Here is a 21924-nt window from a genome sequence, read left to right as displayed (position 1 = left end):
AGGCCAAGCCCAGCCACTTACTTGTCTCCTGGATCTGGCTGTCCAAGGTCTGGGCCTCCCTTTGGTCACCACCCCCTGCCAGGGTGGTGTTGCCACTGAGGCCACTGGCTGAAGTGGGGGCGCCAGCTTCGGGCGCTGCCTCAGGGATGGCCGGCTCCTCCCCAGCGGGGGGGCCCGGACACGGAGGGGCCTCGCTGCCACCGCCCTCAGTCTACAATGAAACAGTGGGGGAGACAGTGCAGGGTCAGTCGGGGAGGAGGTGGGATGGGTGATGGTGGTGGGTTTTACACATAGCCCCCTGCCCCCCACTGACTACCATACGGTCGTCCGAAGAATCTAGGCCAGGTACTCCCCTGCGCACCCCTGCCCGGAGGCGACTGCTGGCCCAGGAGCCGGCGAGTGCAGCCCTAGGCCCAGCGTGCGGCTGAGCTGGACCACACTCCGGGAGACTCCTCTGGGGAGGGCAAGGCTGCCGCAAGGCTTTCCGAGGGGAGAGGAGAGATGTGCCGGCTTCTCCGCAAGGCTGGCCCCAGGCAGCTAGCCGTGACGGCGGGTCGCCAGCAGAAACCCTGGGCACGACCGCTGGAGCGTGGCTCTGGGAGCGGCTGGGAGGCAGGGGTGCTGCAGGCCAGCTAGGGAGCCCTGGGAGCCCGAAGTCACTTCGGAGGGGTGCAGCCCGCCTCCTCCGACCCAGCGAATCCCAGACTGCTCCCGCCACAGAGGGGGCAGCCCTGCCTGCCCATCTAGCCACCTCCAGACACTGAGGCCTCTTCTGCGCTGGGCGCCCTCCTGGAGCCTGGGGACCACAGGGAAGGGGTGTCCAAAGTGTGACCCAGGGAAACTTTGGGGGCCTGCAGGGCTTCCCAGGAGGCGGATGGGGTGGGCAGTGAGCACCCGGTGTGAGTAAAGCAGAAGAGGGAAGGCCGGGGCAGGGGGAGCTGGAACCCCTGGGCCCCAGAATGCCCAAAAGGTGACAACGGAGACTCCACAGTGGTTTCTAATCAGATTAGTGAAGGAGACAGGCCTCTGTATTAGAAAAACAATTCCAGAAATAATAAAGGGAGATGATGTGAATAAAGAAAAGAACGCAAGACTTGGGAGTCAGAAGGTCCAGGTGTAAACCCTGGTCGGGTACTTGCCACGTGGCCTCGGACAAGTGATGACACCCGAGCTAATGCCCCACGAGGGCTGACTAGGGAGTGGCTCCTCATAAGGTACAGAGGCATGACTGAGAGCCTGTGACAGAGCCAGGCCCCCAAATATTCACGGAAGCCAGTCAGGCCTTGAATGGGAGCACTGACGGAAGCTGGGACAGAGGCTGGGCCGGGCTGGGCAGACGGAAGGCCCACTGCAGCTGCTCTCTGCCCTCCCCCGTGCTCACCTTGCCCCGAGCCCCTGCACCTATCCTCATGCTTGGAAGCCTGCAGGATGCTGCCCCCACGGGTCCCCCCGCCCCCCAACATGGAACAGAGGATAACAGCATCCTGGCACTTTACAAAGGGTCTCACGGTGCTGTGGAAGGAGGGAGGGAGGGAAGGCACGAGGGAGGGAGGGAAGGCAGGAGAGGCCCAGCCGGTCCTGAGCATGGGAAGCCCTGCCCACCTGAGCGCTCTCGCGGAGCCCCAGTCTGGGACGCGCCTGGCATGGAACACGACCCCACATGGCCTCTCGTGAGGGAGCTGGGGACAGCGGTGCCACGCAGACCACCCGCCTTGTGGGGGAGCTGCGCCCCAGCCCGCAGAGCTGAGATGGGCTCAGGAAGGCAGGCGGGCCGCGGCTCCCAGGAAAGGTTCTGTCTCCAGGTAGACAGGGCAGAGGCGGCTGGGCCGGGGCCTCTTTACCTCTCCTGCCTCACTCGGGACTGATGATGAACACGGGGAAAACACACCGGTGTGGGGGAAACAGGACTCCTGACGATACTGAGGGGCGGTGACAGGCGCCCAGCTGCTGGGACCCAGACTCCGGCTGCACCACCCCACCCACCCCTCCCAAGCGGCGGCCCCTGCTGCCCCACTCACTACCTTCACGGCCCCTCCTGCAGGCAGGTGGCCCACATTATCGAGGGATCCCACTTTCGCCTGGGCCTTCTCCTTGAAGTTCAGCTTCTGACTTTCAATCTTGACATCTCCTCCACCTGGAACCAACAAAACCACCGGTCACACGGGCAAAGCCAGGAGGCTGGAGCAGAGATCCTAGCTTGGCCAAGGACTCGCTACGTGCCCAGTATAGACACCAACGTGACCTCCTCCCAGCGGCTCTGGGGACAGTGGACAAAAGGACAGTGAACGTGCTCGTCACACAGGGTTCATCTCAAAGTGGGGCTGACAACCTGTACCTGGCCGGCAGGAACGCCTCCGCAGAGCGAAGTCCCCCTCACCTCCACCGCACAGCCTCCAGCCAAGCCTCTACAGGTGCCTCGAGGGGTCTGCTTTAGGTTCCCTTGGCAAAGTTAACAGCTCCCTCTCACTGGCTGGGGGCACGGGGCGCCCCAGCTTCCTTTCAGTCTACGAACGCCCTGTCAGGGTCGGGACTCTGGTTTCACAGCTGCTAGGGCTGATGCTGGGAGCGTGCCTTGCCCAAAGTCACCAGTGAGCCGGCGACGGACAGAGACAGGATGGGAGTGTGGTCTGTCTGAGCTGCTGAACTGACCCACACTATAGTGACAAGAAGGAAAGTGGAAAGTGGCTTCTTTGTAGTGTAGGAAGAGGGGGAGAGGTGGGAGTCGTCTGGGCACTGAGTTGAGAAGGGATAGGCCTGGCCTGGCCCCGGGGCCCAGTGTCCTTGCGCGGCTGGGGCACTAGGGTGAGGTTCAGAGCTCACAGCCACGGTGTGGCCACAGGATCCCGGCGGGTCGGCCCCCTCCAGTTCCCGCAGCCTGGCTTCCCTCACGCAGCCGTCTCCTCGGCTCCCGTCCTAAACCAGAGCACGCAGCTTCTTGCCAAGTTTGCCAGCTCGCCGACCCACTGAAGCCCCCCCCAAAAAAACCGGGCCTCCAGTCAGTCAGCGGCACTCGGGAGGGAGGTATCGCACAAGAGTGGGTTTAACAGATAAAAGGGAGAAAATGCCAGGGAGTTAAGGGCCAGACTGTTTTGATCCTTTTAAACAGAACACATTCTAAAATGGATGATGACACTTTCTGCCGAGGGAGAACTGGCCCCGGTGCCTGCCTCCAAGAAGCCGGGCGAACCGCACCCCTGCCGCAGCAGAGACACCCCCAGCCACAGCCCCACTCTGTGACCCGCCAGTGGCCGCTGAGGTTTCAGTGCCTCGGAACGGGCCCTGCTCCCAGTGCAACAGCTCCCTCCGCATCAGCTCCCGGCAGGTGCTCGAGACAGCAGTGCCCTTCACGACCTGTTCCTCCTCAGAGGCACTAAGACCCACCCCCCTCCCCCGACAGGCACTGAACTGCGTGGTTTCCATCGCTGCCTCCTGGGTGGGTGGGGGCGGCTCCAGGAATCTTTATGGAATGACAGAAGCATTGGGGTGAAACCCAGCGGCCTTGGCAGGACCGCACGCCCCAGGCATGCTAGGCTCAGGGGGACACACTCACCAGGTTTGTGCTTGATGTTGGCCTTGGACCCACACTTGGAGGAGACCTTAGAGATGTCCACCTTCTTATTCTGAATCTGAACCTGAGAAACAAACCACAAAAATATCATTGCCTCAGAGAGAGGGTGTATTTCAGGGCCCGCAGCTTCTGAGCCCACCCGCAGGCAGACCAAACCGGTGTTCCACACACACCAGGCCTTTCCCTCCCCGCTGTATCTGTGCATCTGCCAGGCAGCTCTTCTCCCATTTTGCTGGATCCAAATCTCCTAAGGTGTCATTTTGTTCCACCTGAAATCTTACCCATTAACTCCTTGCTCAGAGATAATCTGGAATAATGTTTTCATGTTCTCCTTCCAGTTCTTTTCAGTGCATTTTTCCCTCCTGGCTGGCCACATAGGTATCTATCTGTCTACAATATGTACTCCTGCTTAATTCATGTTACAAGCATCTTCCCACAGAAGTTGAGAAATGTAAACAGGGGGCCACATAATAATCCATCCTATAAGATCTTATATAAACCCAATATCATGCCTGATACTGAACATTTGGGTTTTTTCTCATTTTTCACCATTAAAACCATGGCAGCAATGGGGGTGCCTGGGTGGCGCAGTCGGTTGGTTGGGCATCTGACTCTTGTTTCAGCTTGGGTCGCCATCTCAGGGATGTGGGATCGAGCCCCATGTTGGGCTCTACGCTCAGTGTGGAGTCTGTTTAGGACTCTCTTTCTCTCCCTCTGCCCCTCGCCCCCACTCACTCTCTCTCCAAAATAAACCTTTTTTTTTTTTTTAAAGATTTTCTTTATCTGACAGAGAGAGATACAGTGAGAGAGGGAACACAACCAAGGGCAGAGGCAGAGGGAGAAGCAGTCTCCCCGCCGAGCAGGGAGCCTGATGTGGGACTCAATCCCAGGACCCTGGGATCATGACCAGAGCCAAAGGCAGACACTTAATGACTGAGCCACCCAGGAGCCCCTCTCCAAAATAAATCTTAAAAAAAAAAAGAAAAAAACAAACAAACAAAAAAACAATGGCAGCAATAAATATCTTTGTGAATAGAAGTCATGGCAATTTTGATGACCCCTTAAGCAAGATGCCCAGAACTTTAGTTACCTGGTGAAAGGTTCAGACTGTATGTATCAAGGTTCTTAAGCCATGCGGCCTAACTGCTTTCTAGAAATGTGACAATGGACACCCACCACTGAGCTTAAGTGTTTGTCTCACCATATCCTCCCAGCACTGGACATTCCCATTAAAAACAATAACAACGCTTTTCCAGTAAGCAGCCTGAGGTGATCTCTGAAAATGGTTCGCTATTCACTTGACCCAGAAAACCCTACAAAATCAGGCAAATCAAGAGGTTCAAACCTTCACGTTCACTTTAAGAACACATGTGAAATGGCCCAGGTCATCAAGAGGAAGCATATCTGAAAAGCCACCAAGTATCTGAAAGATGTCACTTTGCAGAAGCAACATGACCCACGCTGTCACCACGATGCAGTGTTGGAGGTGGGACGCGTGGCCAGGCCAAATGGCAGGGCTGGACACAGGATGGGTGTCCCCAAGAGAGTGCTGTATTTTTACTGCACATGCTTAAAAAACGCAGAGAGTCGGGGCGCCTGGGTGGCTCAGTCGTTAAGCGTCTGCTTCTCCCTCCCCCACTCCCCCTGGTTGTGTTCCCTCTCTTGCTGTGTCTCTGTCAAATAAAGAAATAAAATCTTTAAAAAAAAAAAATGCAGAGAGTCATGCTGAACTGAAGGGGTTAGATGCAGATTCTCTGGTCATGGAGCACATCCAGGAGAACAAAGCCGCCAAGATGCGGCGTGGAGCTTACAGGGCTCGTGGAAGGATCAGCCCACACATGCGCTTTCCCTGCCACACTGAGATGCTCCTGACGGAAAAGAGTAGATTGTTCCTAAACCAGAAGTGGAGGTTGCACAGGAGAAAAACGATATCCCAGAAGAAACTGAAGAAACAAAAACTTACGGCCCTGGAGTAAATTCTGTATAGAACACATGCAAATAAAAGTTAAAACAAAAAACCACCACCACCACCACCAAAACTTTGCCAATTTATACGTGAAAACTGCTCAGTTTTGGTTGCTCTGCTCATTATTAAGGGTACTAATAACCATGTGCACGATATACCCCCTCCCTCTCCCAAAGAGCCGGGTCCAGCACGGTCGTGTATGTGCACAGAGCCCAAGCCAGCAGCCCGGGGCCCGACATCTGCAGTGATGAGGCGCAACCTCCAGGCTCCACGAGGCCTTTGGCTAATCTGACATTCTGTCCACAGCTGTTGAGTAATCAAAAGGACGAATAGCCTTTTATCTGACATGAATCCCGTTGGGGTGAACATCTTGCTACTGGGACTGAGGGCATGTGTTTCACTTAGGAAAGGTGGTCATCTACAGCTGGGCACTGGGTTCTGGGATGAAGATTCCAGGGTCCCTGTAAGTGACCCAGCTGCTCCCCGGTTCTGTGGAAAAGCCCAGCTTTCCATCCCAGTCAAGTCCTCCAGGCAGGGGCCCCAGGAGCCCTGCCAGCAGGTGCCACACCCTCTGGTGGGGTTTCTTCGCCATGCCATTCAATGACTACCTTCTAGGACACTCCCTTTCTTCGGTGTCAGGAAATACAGTTTCCATTGTACTCCAAGAGAACACATGTGATGCCTACTGCATTTTCATGTGCCCACCCACCGCCCAGGGCCGGCCACAGAGTAACTTCCCATAATCCTCCGCTTGCTTCGGCCATCCTCACTCTCTGCTCATACTGCTCCCTAGCCTGGCAAGCCCAATGCATTCTCCTCCCCATCCTTCAAAGCCCAGCTCAAGGGCCACCTTCTTCAAAGCCTTCCCAGGCCCGAGCTTCACTCCACCTTTTCACATCATCTCTTGAAGGGACATCAGCATCAACCGGACACTAAGTGCTTCATGTATTCAGTCATCATTTACAAAGGACCTATCACCCTCAAAACAGCAGCCTCTGCTTTGTGTTTCCAACAAGGCTGCAATTCTCCTAAACGAGAACACAGGGAAGTACTTTTCCCAGCCAAATGTCTGGCAGCCGCTGAAGCCCAGACAAATGTGTCCTGCTGCAGAGGGGGCAAGCCCATCTCGTGCCCTCCCCGAGACACCCGTGAGCAGTCACGGAGCTCACTCGCTGAGGTGTGGGGCCCACGCGTTGCTTGAGCCAGCGTTCTGTAACTGAAGCCACCACTTGCTGACTGCTTGCAGAACAGCTGATTAGGGGAGATTCTGCTTTACAGACGCGCTCCAGCCAATAAACGAAGGAGTGGCAGAATGAGAGTCTCTCCACAGTGCACTCCTACTGAACACATGGGTCTAGCTACTGGCCATCAGATGGAGTGCCTCCTGACGGAAACGCCACCACTACCTATGAAAGGCTTGCAGAAATTTGGGTGGGGCGGGGGGCGGGCGGGGATCAATCCTGAATCAATTTAAAGACTATCAAGGGACGATGGAATATGCTAAATGAAACCACGGGGGTGTAATCAGCAGCAGAATTCAGATTCTAGGACAAGCTACTTGGTTTACGCATGAAAAATACCGCTACAAGCAACCCTGCCAGGACCACTCTCACTCTTGAGAGTTTTTTCTGTATCTTCACTCAATAAGCTTCTATAGCTTTACTCACCAAAAAAAAAAGAAAAAAAGAAAAAAAGAAAAATACTGCTACAAAAAAATTGAAGGGAGCCTGTAGAGTAAAAGAAACCTAAGATTATAAAAGACAAGAGACTCATCAACCAATCACATTTATGGACCTTACTTGCATCCTGATTCAAATCAGCAAACCTGTTTAACATGTCCGTGGGAGTTTTACACACATCATACATGCACATACACACACGTACACTGAAGAGTTCTTATCTGTTAAAGTTATAAATGGATTTTCTGCAGATGAATGCCGTATCTAGGACTGGCTTCAAAACAGTCAGGGTGGCATACACAGACAAGACTGGACACGAGGAGGGGCACCTGGCTGGCTTGGCGGAGCGTGCGACTCTTGATCTCAGGGTCATGAATTTGAGCCCCCCGCTGGGTGTAGAGATCCCTTAAAAAAAAAAAAAAAGACTGGCCACAAGGATAATAAATAAAAGGTATATCCAGTTCATGGTAGTATTTTTTTTTTCTATTTTTGTATGTATTTGAAAATTTTCTATAATTGCAAGTTTTAAAAAGCGTAACCGTGTCCCCCTCACTTAACGAGGCCCACTACATCTGAGACGTGGCTCTGCCTCCTGAGGCTGGCATGGAGAGAAGCCACAGTCCCTTCCAGACTATCCTCCCCGTCCTGTCCCCCCCCGCCGTCCTGTCCCCCCCAGGCCACTCGCCGCCACTCGATGCTTAAGGGAGCCACGTGCCGCTTCCCTGGCCTAGGACGCGTTTCTCAGATGTCCTCTCCCCAGCAAAGCCCCACGGCCCTCTCGCTGCACCACCAACCCCACATCCCCTGCACCTCGCTCTAGCTGTTCACACCGTCTGCCCCCCGCCCCCCGTCCCCCAGTCCGGTGATGCCCCGCAGCCTGCCGCGGGGAGGGGTAGAGGCTGCTGAGATGACACAGCCGCCGGGTCTAAGAACCCATCAACCCATCACACATGTCTCCCCTCACGAGGGTGAAATGGCAGAAAAACGGTCTCACACACACACAAAACCGGGGGGAAATCTGCTCTGTTCCCTGCCCTCGCGTGCCCCTGGCTCCCGACAAGGCGACGCGTGTATGTGCGCCGGGGCGCTCTGCGGTACTGACGGGGGCCCTGCTCCGGGCCTCCCCTCTGGGTGCCAGACTCTGAGTCTCTAACCAGGAGGGGACAGGGTTTGCGGGTGACGTGTGACACTGTTCTACCCGCACGGCGGGCCCACTCTTTCTGCACTGCACGTGCATCCGCGCTGGCTTCACGGGGCGCCGAGGGAAGGAAGCACAGCGCCTCCAGCCAGGCCGCTTACCCTCCCCTTCCCGCAGGCAAGCGCGGCTCCCGGGCGGTTTCAGAACGCCCTGCCGTCGAAGGGAGCCTCCCTCCCACACTAAAATGCTGACGCGGCGCCTGGGGCTCAGTCGGGTCAGCGGCCAACTCTGACTCTGGCTCAGGTCATGAGATTGAGCACGGAGTCTGCTCGTCCCTCTCCCTCCTGCTCTGTCATTGTGTGGCCCCCCCCACCCCCCGCCCTGGCTCATGCACTCTCTCTCTCCCAACTAAATACAATCTTTTATTAAAAAAGTGCTTTTGAAAAAACCTTGAAGCTGTGTGTAAGCAGCGTGGGAGAGCGCAGGAGGTGATACATGATGCCTACTTTCCGAGCTTGTGCATACACCGCACACCACACCAAGTGCATTCCTGGGTCACACACACAGTGACCAACTCCTTCGGAGTCTCCTGCTCACCTCCTGTTTTCAGCTCGCCCAAAAGCCTGAAAGGAAAAGCTAAAGCCGGTGCCTCCCTGGGGCTCTCAAGCTGGATCCTCATCACCTTAACCAGATACTGCCTTTAAGCGCTTCACCCACTTCAGCAGATCCCACACCAGGCTGGCTCTGGTCAGGCCAGTGACCAAGCCAGCCAGGTGCATTCCACCGCGTGTCAAGGATGCAGTTCCTGCCCAGGCCAGCAGAGCCACTGGCGGGGAAGTAACTGGAAGGAGCTTCGGTAAGGGGGCTTGGGTGGGGCAACAAAGGGATGCCCTGAGGCGGATTCCTCACAACAGAACTGCTGGGCAGGGGGAGTGCTGGTCAGCCACAGGCAGGATGGCATGGCCACTAAAGGGCAGGAGGGACAGAGCTTGAAAATGAACGGGGTGAGCAGAGCAGGACTCAGCCCAGTTCAGGACAGTAAGGAGAAGGAACGGAGTGATCAGGCTGATCAGGGGGAGAAGCGGGTGCGGAGCAGTGAAGGCGGAGGCCACACGTGGCAGCTCCATAACACCCCTCCCTCCGGCACGTGCTGGAGCCTCGCCTGCCTCTGCAAGGTCACAGGGACACGTGGAGGGCGAACAGAGTGTTCTTAATGCTAGACCAGGGCCTCCCTGTTAGCCAGAGTCACCTGTGTCCCCAGCAGAGCTTAGGGCTGGCACAGAAGGGCAGCATGATAAAGGGATGTCTGGATGGAAGAAGGAAGAGGACAAAGAGAAAAGGAGCTGCTGAGGGAATAAGAGGAGGGAGGACTCAGAAAGGTGAAAGTGGGGGAAAGAGAGGTGAGATGCCGAGTGGGCGTCACCGGGTTGTAATATTTAGGGGTTTCCCAGGACCAGCCAGCCTAAATATACCGGGGCATTGAGGCCTCCCCTCACTTCGCTAGCCTGCATCTGGAAGGAAGCCCCGGGCCAGGCTGCCATGGCCCTCTCCCCAGTGTGCCCCACGGGGGCTGTGCTGCAGACGCTAGCTGTCCGGAGCCCATACTTACATTACCACCTCCAGGGACATGCTTAATATTGTCCTTGGAACCACACTTGGACTGAATATGGCTGTAGCTCACTTTTTTGGAGACTATCTGGACCTGGAGTGTTAGAGAACAGAAAAAAAAAACAACATAAAGGGAGAGGGCTGGTTAGAACCGACAAAGGGCAGGCAGCGCGTCCACACGTGACCAAAGTGACAACAGAGTGTTGTTCCAACTCCGCCCCCACCTGCAGCCGAACAGCTGTGGAGAAGCACAGGGGAAGGAATCTGAGGGAAGCAGGAAAGGGAGTGAAGGACAAAGACAACACAAGGACAGAAGCAGAGGCTGCAGAAGGGCTAATGGTCCTCCTCACTGCTCCTTGGGGCTGGGCCGTGGCTCACGAGGCCCAGCCAGCAGCAGGCCCCGGATGCCCACCCAGGCACAGCCCCACTCCTGCTCCCGCCTGTTCTTCCCCGACAGCTGGGAGTGTCTGGGGGAGCCTCTCTGCAAGGGTCCTGCTCATCTGGACTGGTCCTCACCGAACCTTGGCCCTTCCCTTCTATCTGGGAAGGAAAGGCAGCTCCGAGAAGCACTGGGCAGCTGGCTCACAGGGCACAGATCTGATACAGGAAGGAAGGGACATCAGAGCTCAATCATGAATGCAAGTGGACCAGAGGCCGCTGGGCCTGCCATGCAGAATCCGGACGCCAGGGGGAGCGCAAGCCACGTTCTCGGCAGCTCCACACTCCACAAGCAGCCCGGTAGTCTCGGGCTCAAGAAAGTACACTGAGCCTCTGGTCTAGACTTTTCTTCAACTCGAGGGTACAACACTTCCCTCAGTCCTCCAGATGCCTAATCCTGTGCCCTGTGAGTTTTCGGGCGCAAAGAGAAGCCGCTCCAAGCAGGGCTGCAGTGATGCGTAATGGGGCGGGGCGGGGGGGGCAGGGACGGACCACAGGACACAGCCCACTGTAGTGCTTATGAGTGGCTCCCCCTGGAATGCAGCCACACAAAGGCCCAGGCTCTAAGGGCTGGAACAAAGAACTCTCTTTGAGTCTTCTGAAAGAGAAACAGTTGCCAGCTTCCTTCCTTCGCTTCAGAGCCCTTCACAAATGAAACAGGCTCCAAGCGGAAGAGTTTTCCACAGAGCAGAGAAATCCACCCCGAGAAATTCCAACCCAAATACCTCACCGTTTTGTGCCTTCTTTACAATGTCAGTGATGAATAACTGGTTAGCAAACCGTTTCCTAATGAAACCCTGCTCTGAACCAGAGACCCACAGGACCTCTAGGAGTCACCTGGAAGCCTCACCGACTGTACGAATTCCTTGGGCTGAGACTCCCCATCCTGGTCCCTGAGAGCTGGAGGTTAGGGTCCTCTAGCAGCCCCTGGCTGGAGAGACCACCTACCTGCCACAGCTAAGGGAAGAAGGTTCCCACAGCAAGCGGGAGGGGCCTGGTTCCAGGATGTGGAGGCAAGAGGAAAGAACCCAGAGTTTCCTCTTACCTGTGCAATCCCTAAGCTGAGCGGGTTTCCAGAGGGAATGGAGCATGTGAACTTTCAGTGAGAAGGGGACATGGGGAACCAGGGCAAACAAAGCTATCTCTGTAGCCAGCATGTTGTGAAAGGGGCCTTCTTAAACTGAAAGGTCAGTTTAAAGCACCAGGGGTCCAGGGTTCCAGGTGCTGGCAAGTAACCAATACCACATGCCTCACTGAGGCAGGACCTGGGTGCTCAGTTTGTGTGTTCTACGTGCAAAACGGCTGGGGTTTCACATCAAGGTCAGTATGAAGAAAGTGGCTGAAGGTTTTTGGATCCATGTTATCCGGTTGAATAGATATTTCCCAAAGGTTAATGGGCTCCCAACTCTGTTAACTGTCAGGGTTAATACAAAAATTTTTCTGATGGCTGAGTCATCAAACAAAGAGGAGGGAATGCGGGAGCAAAGTAGAAACTAAGGACAGGAAAAAAGTGCAATAGAAGGGAAAGTGACTCAGGCTGGAAGAAACAGTTTATCATCTTTCACCTTCAAGAGGTAAAAGTCTAAATAAAACTCACTTTCCCAGCAGGTGGTTTCTGCGCACTCGCAATGGGACCGGCTGTTTTAGTGACTGCGTTAGGTTCAGGCTTTCGAGCCGGAGCAGATGCCTCTGTTTTTTTCTCTACTTTGGCCTGGATGGAGATAAAGGGAGGGCACATTTCAAACCAAGAGGGTAAGAGCCCAAATGCCAAGAAGGGAAGAAAGCTGTCGGGGACTCAAAATCAGGCCAGGCCACCGGCAGAAGCAGGTCACCCGTGCTCCTAGGAAAAAACCCCACCATTTTCCAGGGTAGACCAGCCAGGGGGAGAAGCTGCAGAACAAAGTCTTGAGACCCTAGGAAGAGATCAAGATAGCACTCACAGAGAAAGGTGGGAAGGAGGGCTAAGTTAGTGATTCTCTTTGGAGTGTGTGTTTGCCAATCATCATGCCCTCCCATTCAAATGTCCTCACCCCAAGCAAGCTGCCATAGTCAACAGGGAGCCACTACTGATGATGGGAAGTCTCATACCACTCAGGTATGTTGGGAGCAAAAAATAATTTGATTATCAGGCCGAGTCACTCAACGTCCCCCCAGGACCACCTGCAACTTTTGCCCAAGGAAAGCATAAGAAGAGCCCAGGAAGGGGGAGATGGGTCATGCATTGGGTACGCCAGAGCCACAGCCTCTTAGCAAAAGCAACTCTCAGGCCCTTTTTCCAGACTAATCTCAGTTTGCCATCAATGTCTTCCAAAAGTACCAGGATTCTGCCTCATTTTGGGCCCTGTTCAATTTTTTAAGGGCTCTGGGTTGAAGCAAATTAAGCTATCCTACCCTGAGTGGGAGAAGGGGTGGTGGTTTAATGCTGGAGAATCACATAGGAAATGAGAAGGTTCCTGCTCCAAGGACTTCGACTGGGACTTTCGCCACCATCTTTTCATACACCAAAGTCCCACTGCTGCTAACAGCTGACAAGTAATTCTGGGGTGGATGCAACCAGAAAAGCCTTAAGAGTAAAGCGCCGGGGCCTGCCCTGCCGCCCTCCACCACGACTTCCCGGGCCGCCCTTCCGATTAGGAAAGCAGGAGGTCTGCAGCAGCGAGTCCTCCCGGCCACCAGAGGATGCCCTACCTCTTTCACGCTGAAGGCACCCCCCCCCGCCACCCCCCACATCAAAGCTTCTACCTCCTACACGTCCTGCTGCTCAGACAGCGCAAGGGTAAGGAGCACGTCCAGTCTCTCACCTTCACACGGTCTCACAGTCCACCTCTGTTCGTCTTGTTAAGGAGAAGAACCCTGTTGCCTCCAAACAAAAATGTAAGCCTAAACCCCGAAATACAGAACAAGACCTCCTCTGATGGGGACGGGAAGAGAGAGCCTGCTGCTGGGACCTGGAGCCCAGGCTGAAAGTCCCTGGCACTGAATCCAATGTCCCCACCACCCTTCTTCTTTGGTTGGCGCCTGGGGCTGATGTGAGGACACGCCTGGGGGACAGCGGGTGGGTGGGTGTGGCAGCGGAAGAAGCAAGGGCCGGCATGCCGAGGACCCCCAGCTCCCTGGACTCACCCGGCCTCCTCCAGGCTGATGCTTGATGTTTTCCGTGGAGCCAACCTTGGAGCGGACATTCTTCAGATCAGGGGCAGAAGTGTTGGTAGACAGGCGGCTCAGCCTTGGGGCAGAGGAGCTGGGCTTGGCTGAGGCGGGCTTCTTGTCTGAGGAAGGGGTCCCAGAGGGCCGGGGAGGGGTGGGTGTGGCCTTGGCTCGGCTGGGAGCCACCCCTGCCATGGGGGCGACCCCAGGGACAGTGGCGCTTTTCTTCACGTTGCTGGTGGACGTGCTCTTGGAGCGACTCAAGTCAGCTGCAAAGGTAGGAGTGTGAGAGAGGACAAGGGTTCAGGGGGAGAGAGCAAAAGGGAGCCTTAGAGCCACAGAGAGGTAAGGGTTTATTTTAGAAGCAAGGGACCGGGTGTTACCTGGTGCAGACTTTGTAGCTGTCTTCTTCATGTCCGCAGGTTTTCCCTCAGTCCTAATGGCTGCACAAACATACACGTTTTAACATTTAGTGTTTACAAACTAACCTAGTGAATGGCTCATCCCATCCTGAGATTCATTCATTCATTCAACAATTACTGAATGTCCCTTTTGGGCCATGCACTGTGCTAGTCGCTGGGAATAAATGAGGGGTAAATTAGACAGCCAGGGAAAGACTGTGCCCTTCTGGAGCATACACGGCCACCCACTCTATCTCATTCTTTTCTACAGCCTTGCCAGTGCCTTCCGCATGGCCTCGGAAGTGGGTTAGCAGTCCATGCACCAGTGGGACTATCTCCTGTCATGTATGCCCATGACCACGATGTGCTGAGTGCTGCGAAGTTACTAAGAAAGGAACAGTAAACACTACCTGGGAATCCGTAAGAATCCCTTTCACTCAATTTTCTGAATATACGTACTTGCTAACCTCATATGGAGATCAAGGATCCACTTTTCACTGTACCCCATTAAGGACGAGGGCACAAACAGGGGTGCACGGCTTTCTGTGACGTTGGCTGGAGCTACAGCTGGGGCAAAGCCAAGGCCCCACCCTTCTCCCCACTGGTTCCCACGGGAGTGGAGGGTAACAGTACTCACCGGTGGGCCTCTTGGGCACAGGCGTGGGGGGGCTCCGACTGCCTGGCCCAGCTGAGGCAGGACTGGCAGCGGCCGGGGCTTTTGGAACAGTCTGGGAGCTCTTGGCGCCAGGCCGGGGGGCTGGAGCAGAGGCTGGCTTGGATGGTGAGGCCCGCTTCTCCAGAATCTTTGCCTCTGCAACAGGCTGGTGACAGGGAAATGGGAATAAGAGCTGCAGGTCAGCAGGCGGCCCGGGAAGTCAGCGGACACCAGAAAAACTGTGGATTTGGCACTCACTGACAGAACAGTTTATGCTGTTCTAAGATCTAAGTCCTTCAGACAGAGTGAGAAACGGGCCATGCAGGGCGCTGTGTCAGCTGGAGTCAGGGAACGGAGCCTAACTATCTCAATCCAGCCTGCACCAGTGAGAATGAACAAACCAGAAAAGTATACCACATCACAAACACAGTCTGTCTCAGGATCTAATGTATTTAAATACATTAAATATATCAGTATTTTAATTACTTGACCGAAGATAAGTAAATATATAAACAACACAAAAAATGTAAAAATGATGTTCAAATTCAGTCACTCTTTTGGCGAAGATGCACACAGTGAATGCTGGTTAAGGCTGCAAACAGTGAGAACACTGGCCTCACCAGTCAGATGAGAATGCTAAGCTCTAAAGTCCCAGGCAGGCCCCCAACTCAGTGTGTTCCTGGCAAATCACAGTGTCTCTCTGGGCTCTATTTCCTCAGTCGGATAAAGGAATTCGGCACAGAGGACCCCGGGACCAGCTGTGATGCCATGTGGTGTTAGGGACTAGAGGAGGAGAAGTCTCTGAGAGCACAGGCACGTGGAGAGCGGGACGGAGGGGGCAGGCCTGACCCCCACAGGGGATGAGGAGCACTGATGTCGCAGCTGTGACTGAGAGCCAAGGGGAAAAGTCTTGGCATCTGGGTCACTCTAGCCCCTCTTCCAGGGAGGCTGGGCATGGCGTCACTAGTAAGGAAGGGAAGGAATCATGTAGCCTGGTTTCTATGGGAACAGAAGTACCAAGTTACTCTAGACAATAAGCCAAATCATAGACACAGTGTATCCAGCCCTTTTACTCCATGACAAATGGCCACACAGTGCAGTATGTTGGTGGAGACAAGCAGGATACAGCTTAAATGGAAAATCAGCTAAGGAGGTGCTCAGAAATTAAGGGCTGGCATCGAATTAAAGTCTAACCCTGAAAGCGCAGGGTAATGGCTGTTTCTACAAATGAAGTCCCTAAGTATAGCTGGAATTAGAGGAACTGGCTCAGCCACCAGCTCTGTTTGGAATAGATCGTAGGATTTATGCAGAGGGATCCCTCCTGTCGGCTCTAAGATCTGAGTATAAAACAGACACTCTCTGAGGCCTCCTTCAAATTCTCAATATTAGGACTATGATTCAGAATAATCTACTAGGGTCTTATTTTGCTAATAATAGTGATAAAATAAGTTGGAAAAAAGGTACTAAGGATAGAAGGCTCTAAAAAATGTGACATCCTTGATTTAGAGGTCAGGCTCTTGGCTTCAGCAAGCGACAGAACCAGCCTGCTTTCATAACCGCAGTTACTCTGCTGTTTATCATTTTACAAATTTTCTTCTCTACCAGAATCCTGGATCTACTTTTTCTAAGTAAGTTTTTTTTTCTTTTGTTTGTTTTTTTTCTTTTGCTTTCTCTTTCTACCAAATAAGGATAAAAATAAATTTCATTAGACTTTAGTTTTTAATCAATCTCTCAAAATATTTTCATCTGTTTCTTATCTAAAAAACCAACAGCAGTAGTAACTGGAATGCAGATCACATTTTCAGGTCAGCTGTATCTCAGAGTGCTGTCTAAAAGCTGCATGGCAAAAGCCACGAAAGAACAGTGTTGACAGAGGCCCTGAGCATCAGTGGTGGAGTCAGCCCCAAGCTCCCACACTGCCTCTGCTACCAGCTAGCACTGGACCTTAGGAAGGTTATCTCACTGAGCTATGAAATGAGAATACTAATACCCACATCAGGGGTTGCTGACCGAGAGAATCAAAGGAATTAACTTATATAAAAGAACCAGTAGAGGACACTTCATGGTTGTTATTACTGCCAAGTGAAATTTCACTGGACCACCTCCCCCTGCCGTCTTCTGTCTGCCCCAGGATTTGCCATGCCAGGGCTCCAGTCACCCTCCCTCTGCCCTCTCATGCAACTAAATCATCTTCTCACGATCAAGAAAAGCAGTCAACTGGGTAAATGGGGAGCGCCAGAAAGCTATATATTTTATCATTCTTAACCTATGACAGGATTTCTCAGTTTCTTGGCCAGATTCCAACCGAGACTACAATTCCTAGGTTCCATCAATTTTCTTTACAAGATTAGATGATACACTAACATTGCCCACCATGAATTTAAAGAACAACACTGAGCTGACCGAAAGGCCCTTCTCAAGCAAAACAAGATGTTAAGGAAGGCAGCCACAGAGCCCAGCTGCCCTTCTAGAACGATCCTGCTGAAGCCACTCCTACTCCAAATGGACCGGTTTCTAGGCAGTTATGTGTGGCTGACCTGGAAAACTGAAAACCTGCAGCGGGGAGCCCATTGAGAGAGGCCCAATGTCAAAAGCAAAGAAGTTGTCACACGTTGTTGGAACCTACAGAGATCAGCCAGAAGACCTTATCCAAAAAAGTCACAGGCGAAACTCACTTCTGCTAGAGGATTAAAGAGAACGATAAGGAAGCGAATATGGGGACTCTGACGTGGAACTGTACCAAAAAGGAGTAGGTGACAGTATGTGGAGGAGGGCAAACTCGCTAACAGGTGTTCAAACAAGGGAAGAGTAAGGAGGAGCAGGGAGAAAGGAAAAGAAACCTAAGCAGAGGCAGTACTGCCTCCCAGCAGGGCAGGGAAAGGTACAAAGTCTGAAAGGCCTTCAGGTGTTATGGCTGCATTGTGCACCCTCAAGATTTGCAAGTCGCCTCTCTCCCCTTCCCCCAATTCCACCAGCTCGACTGCACTGCGTGGCAGCAACGAGAGCGATCGACCCTCGGAGGGGAGAACGTCTCCCAGGCACAGGGCCTGGGTGGCTACTTACCTTGGGTTTTGAGTCTTTTGAAGGTAAGGTGGACGGCCTGGCAGTGGCGGTGGCAGGGCGTTTGGGTGGGGCAGCCGGCACTAAGCCTGCAGCGAGGCTCATGGGTTTTTTATTCGCCCCACCAAAGGTGGCGGGAGCTGGCTGCTTAGGGAGAGGACTGGGCTGAGTTTTGGCTTTCGATGTTGAAGTCTTTGCAGGCTGAGTGGCGGCCAAAGGCTTTAAGTTGATGTGTTGTTTTTTTGTTTGTTTGTTTGGTTTTTTTTTTTTTTAAAGCCAACATCAAACACACAGACAAAAATAAAAACAAATGAAAAAAAGTATAAATTGCACAATTCAAAGTAAAATTATAAGCAATGAGGATATATGCAACTGAAAAGCAGCATTCCGTTCTTCTGAGCTTGGTAAGGAGTGGAAAGAAACCATGAGAAAAATAAAGAAAACTGGGACTTCATTCTTAATGACAGTGTCACAAATTCCAGCAGTTCAGTACCTGAAGACTTAAATTCAGTGATGGTTTTAAACAATTAACTAATTTTTGGTGGCTGCAATAATTCTATGAAGAAGTCACCAGCAGGTAATTAAACGGTCATTATTTGTGCCTTGATGAGGCAACATGGCAGGGTTTTAGGACCACACTGAAGTATGGCATTTGTATTCTGCAACGAGCACCGGTAAGTTCCTGAAGCTTTGCTCCACCTTAAAAATCTGAGTTCTCGGGGCGCCTGGGTGGCTCAGTTGGTTAAGCGACTGCCTTCGGCTCAGGTCATGATCCTGGAGTCCCAGGATCGAGCCCCGCATCCGGCTCCCTGCTCAGCGGGGAGTCTGCTTCTCCCTCTGACCCTCCCCCCTCTCATGTGCTCTCTCTCCCTCTCTCATTCTATCTCTTTCAAATAAAAAAAAAAAATCTGAGTTCCCTTTTTACGAATGAAGAATCTATTTCTGAATAGTTCTGCAAATCCCGTTATTGTTGTTGTTAAGGGAAGCAGAAACAACCTCTACAGAACATTTCTACATGTATTCAAGATAATGGGGTCAAAGGCAGAGATTTTAAGGGTTGAGTTAGGCTACGATGATAAAATAGGAATATAAAATATTTTCTAAGAATGTCCAGAAAAGGACTACTGATAGCTCAGAAAAAACCAAATTTCATTCATTAATTCAAGCAGTAATAGCAGAAGATACAGTTTTTAAAAATGGTAGCAGGAGAAGATAACCCCACCACTCTGGTGCCTACCTTTGTTTTCTTCTCTGGGCTGGGTGGGAGCTCCTTGTTTGGAGGGGCGGTGATGTCATTTCCGGTCACACTCCCTGCAGGCCGTCCTTCTTCTGGCTTACTTATTCCTAAGTGGGGGTAAAGTCATGCTAAGCAGATGTTTTTCATACCCATTTTGAAAAAGCAAGTCTTAGGAAGACAGACCACTGACTAGGACTCCGTTCTGAAGAAAATCCACAGTGCTGTGCTCTGAACTGTGGACAAGACTCCCAAGTTCCTCTCACTGTGACAGGACCGTTTTAGATTCCAGAGATTCAGGCAGACAGTCCCTGTGGAAAAGCAACCTAAGTGGGATTTGCACAAATGACCAATGGAAGGAAACAGCCCTTAAAGTTTGGTTTCCCTTCCCTGGAGACCAGCAAAGGGGGTTCTGTCACCCAACCACTAACCCTGGAGCACACAGGGGACAAACACCTCTTCTACTAGAGTTTCTCTCTTAGAATAAAGGTTGCTGAAGATGGGATAAGAGCCAGAAGATCATCCAATGTCCTCCCCTTACTTCCTTTCCCTATAAAGCACCACTTTATGGAGGATGTGAGATTAACTTGATCTGGTTCTAGCAGTGACCCAGATTTCCAACAAGCCCGAGGAGACCCATGAAATCAGACCCAAGGCCAGAAATAAAGTCTACGCCTAATGCTTGGCCCAGCAGCACCACTGTGGGGACGTAACTCCAGATTTCAATAGGGCTACACCTGAATGCAATGAAATACCATGAAATTTATAACCTGGGTGTGGTAAAGACCTTTCTGAGTGGCACAAAATCCAGAAGCCACAGAAGATCAGTCTGACTAAGGAAAAATTAAAAACAAAACAACAAACTTCAGTGTGGCCAAAAAAAAAAAAAAAAGAAAATGATAAGAAAAGTCAGAAGGCAGGGGCGCCTGGGTGGCTCAGTCGTTAAGCATCTGCCTCCGGCTCAGGTCATGATCCCAGGTTCCTGGGATCAAGCCCCGCATCGGGCTCCCTGCTCGGCGGGAGGCCTGCTTCTCCCTCTCCCTCTCCCCCCGCTTGTGTTCCCTCTCTCGCTGTATCTCTCTCTGTCAAATAAATAAATAAAATCTTTAAAAAAAAAAAAAAGTCAGAAGGCAGACAATTAACAGAAAAAATATCATTAACATCACATCAAAGACAGAGCTTATTATATAAATTACTCCTACAAATCACTAACTCCTATAAAAGCCAACAACCCACTGGAATAACGGCCCAAAGATTATGAACACAGTTTACAGAAAAGGAAATATAAATCAAAATACAAATTGAAAATAAGAAAGGATGTCCAATTTTTCATAGAAATAAAAACTAAAACCACACTGAGATGCCATTTTTAACCTAACATATTGTCGGAAGTCCTACAATGTGAAAACAGCCTGTGGGGATAAATGAAGATACTCGCTGCTGCGAAGTGTATGGAATGGTACAACTCCTATGCAGGGCAATCTAGCGGTGTTTCTGAAGACTCTAGGTATAGATAGATTCTAATCCAGATATCCAATTTCCAGAAACTTATTTCAGAGGCATACTCACACACCAGCAAAATAGCAAATGTGCAAGATCTTCATCAGAGCATTGCTCCTAACAGCACAGAACAGAAACACCCCGGAAGTCTGTTCATAGAAACGTGATTTAAGCACCACGGCAGAAATATCAATGTACTCTCTGTATCTGAAAAAATAAAGCATGACCAATATGGAACCATCTCTATTAAGTGAAGAAAAAAAGTAAGGTGCAGAATAGTTAAGATTATAGGAAACCCATTTGTCTAGAGAAGGGATGGGGGCAAATACATTTCTAATGCAAATACACTTGTGCATGCATTTTAAAAAGGCCTTTGGAAGGAACTTCCAAGGTCACACTTGACCTTGCCTCCCCCAACACTACCTCCTGCAAAAGTACAGCACACTATCAAAACCAGGGCGCTGGGTGCCTTGGTGGCTCAGTTGGTTAAGCGACTGCCTTTGGCTCAGGTCATGATCCTGGAGTCCCAGGATCGAGTCCCACATCGGGCTCCCTGCTCAGCGGGGAGTCTGCTTCTCCCTCTGACCCTCTTCCCTCTCGTGCTCTCATTCTCACTCAAAAAAAAAAACAAAAAACAAAAAACCAGGACGCTGGTATTGGTACAATCTATGGAGGTTACTCGGATGTGTCCAGTTCCACGTGCACTCATTCGTGAGAATGTGCACGCGCATGCGTGCAATTTTAGCACATGTAGCTTTACATAACCACTCCTAACAATCAGGACAGATAAGTGTGCCATTACCACAGGGCTCCCTCATGTCACCCTTTTAGAGCCACCCTCCCCCCTCCTTTTCTAATCCTTAAATCTCTGGCAGCCACTAATCTGCTCTCTATCTCTACAACATTATCTCAAGAATATTACATAAGTGGAATCATACAGTATGTTCCCTTTTGTGTCTGGCTTCTTTCATCCAGCCCGGTGCTTCCGAGATGCATCGGTGGTGTTGCATGTATCAGCGGTCACTGCTCGTGGTACGGCTCTACCAGTTTCACTATCCACCTACTGCGGCTACAAATATTGATGCACAGGATTTTTATTAAAATGGTGTCACTGTTGGGCGCCTGGGTGGCTCAGTCGTTAAGCGTCTGCCTTCAGCTCAGGTCGTGATCCCAAGGGTTCTGGGATCGAGTCCCGCATCGGGCTCCCTGCTCAGTGGGAAGCCTGCTTCTCCCTCTCCCACTCCCCCTGCTTGTGTTCCTGCTCTCGCTGTCTCTCTCTCTGTTAAATAAATAAAATCTTTAAAAAAAAAAAATGGTGTCACTGTTAGTATATGGAAATACAGTTAATTCCATCCTGTGACCTTGCTGAAACACTTATTAGTTCTAGGACGTTTTTTGGTAGATTCCTTGGAATTTTTTTTTTTTTTTAAAGATTTTATTTATTCATTTGACAGAGAGAGACACAGTGAGAGGGAGCACAAGCAGGGGGAGTGGGAGAGGGAAAAGCAGGCCTCCCGCGGAGCAGGGAGC

General features: G+C 51.9%; 1 protein-coding gene across 12 annotated transcripts in view; it reads right to left on the bottom strand.

The window, feature by feature from the left end:
- MAP4 (microtubule associated protein 4) overlaps positions 1–21924 on the bottom strand; it is a 200329-nt gene that overhangs the window by 2398 nt on the left and 176007 nt on the right. For 8 of the 12 annotated variants that reach the window (XM_034998405.1, XM_034998404.1, XM_034998403.1 and 5 more), the window contains 10 exons: positions 18898–19004; positions 17664–17879; positions 14583–14766; positions 13928–13987; positions 13521–13813; positions 11995–12108; positions 9961–10053; positions 3551–3632; positions 2022–2134; positions 22–211 (listed from right to left, as the gene is read on the bottom strand). In XM_034998405.1, coding sequence (XP_034854296.1) covers positions 22–211; positions 2022–2134; positions 3551–3632; positions 9961–10053; positions 11995–12108; positions 13521–13813; positions 13928–13987; positions 14583–14766; positions 17664–17879; positions 18898–19004 — 1452 coding nt within the window. The remainder of the gene's footprint in view (positions 1–21; positions 212–2021; positions 2135–3550; positions 3633–9960; positions 10054–11994; positions 12109–13520; positions 13814–13927; positions 13988–14582; positions 14767–17663; positions 17880–18897; positions 19005–21924) is intronic. The other 4 variants (XM_034998409.1, XM_034998411.1, XM_034998407.1 and 1 more) reach the window with 3 other exon arrangements.

Source organism: Mirounga leonina, unplaced genomic scaffold (assembly GCF_011800145.1).
Source record: "Mirounga leonina isolate KUSES-001 unplaced genomic scaffold, KU_Mleo_1.0 Mir_94, whole genome shotgun sequence".
NCBI lineage: Eukaryota > Metazoa > Chordata > Mammalia > Carnivora > Phocidae > Mirounga > Mirounga leonina.
Note: the sequence above shows the minus strand (reverse complement) of the source record. Positions and strands in the feature narration are given on the sequence as shown.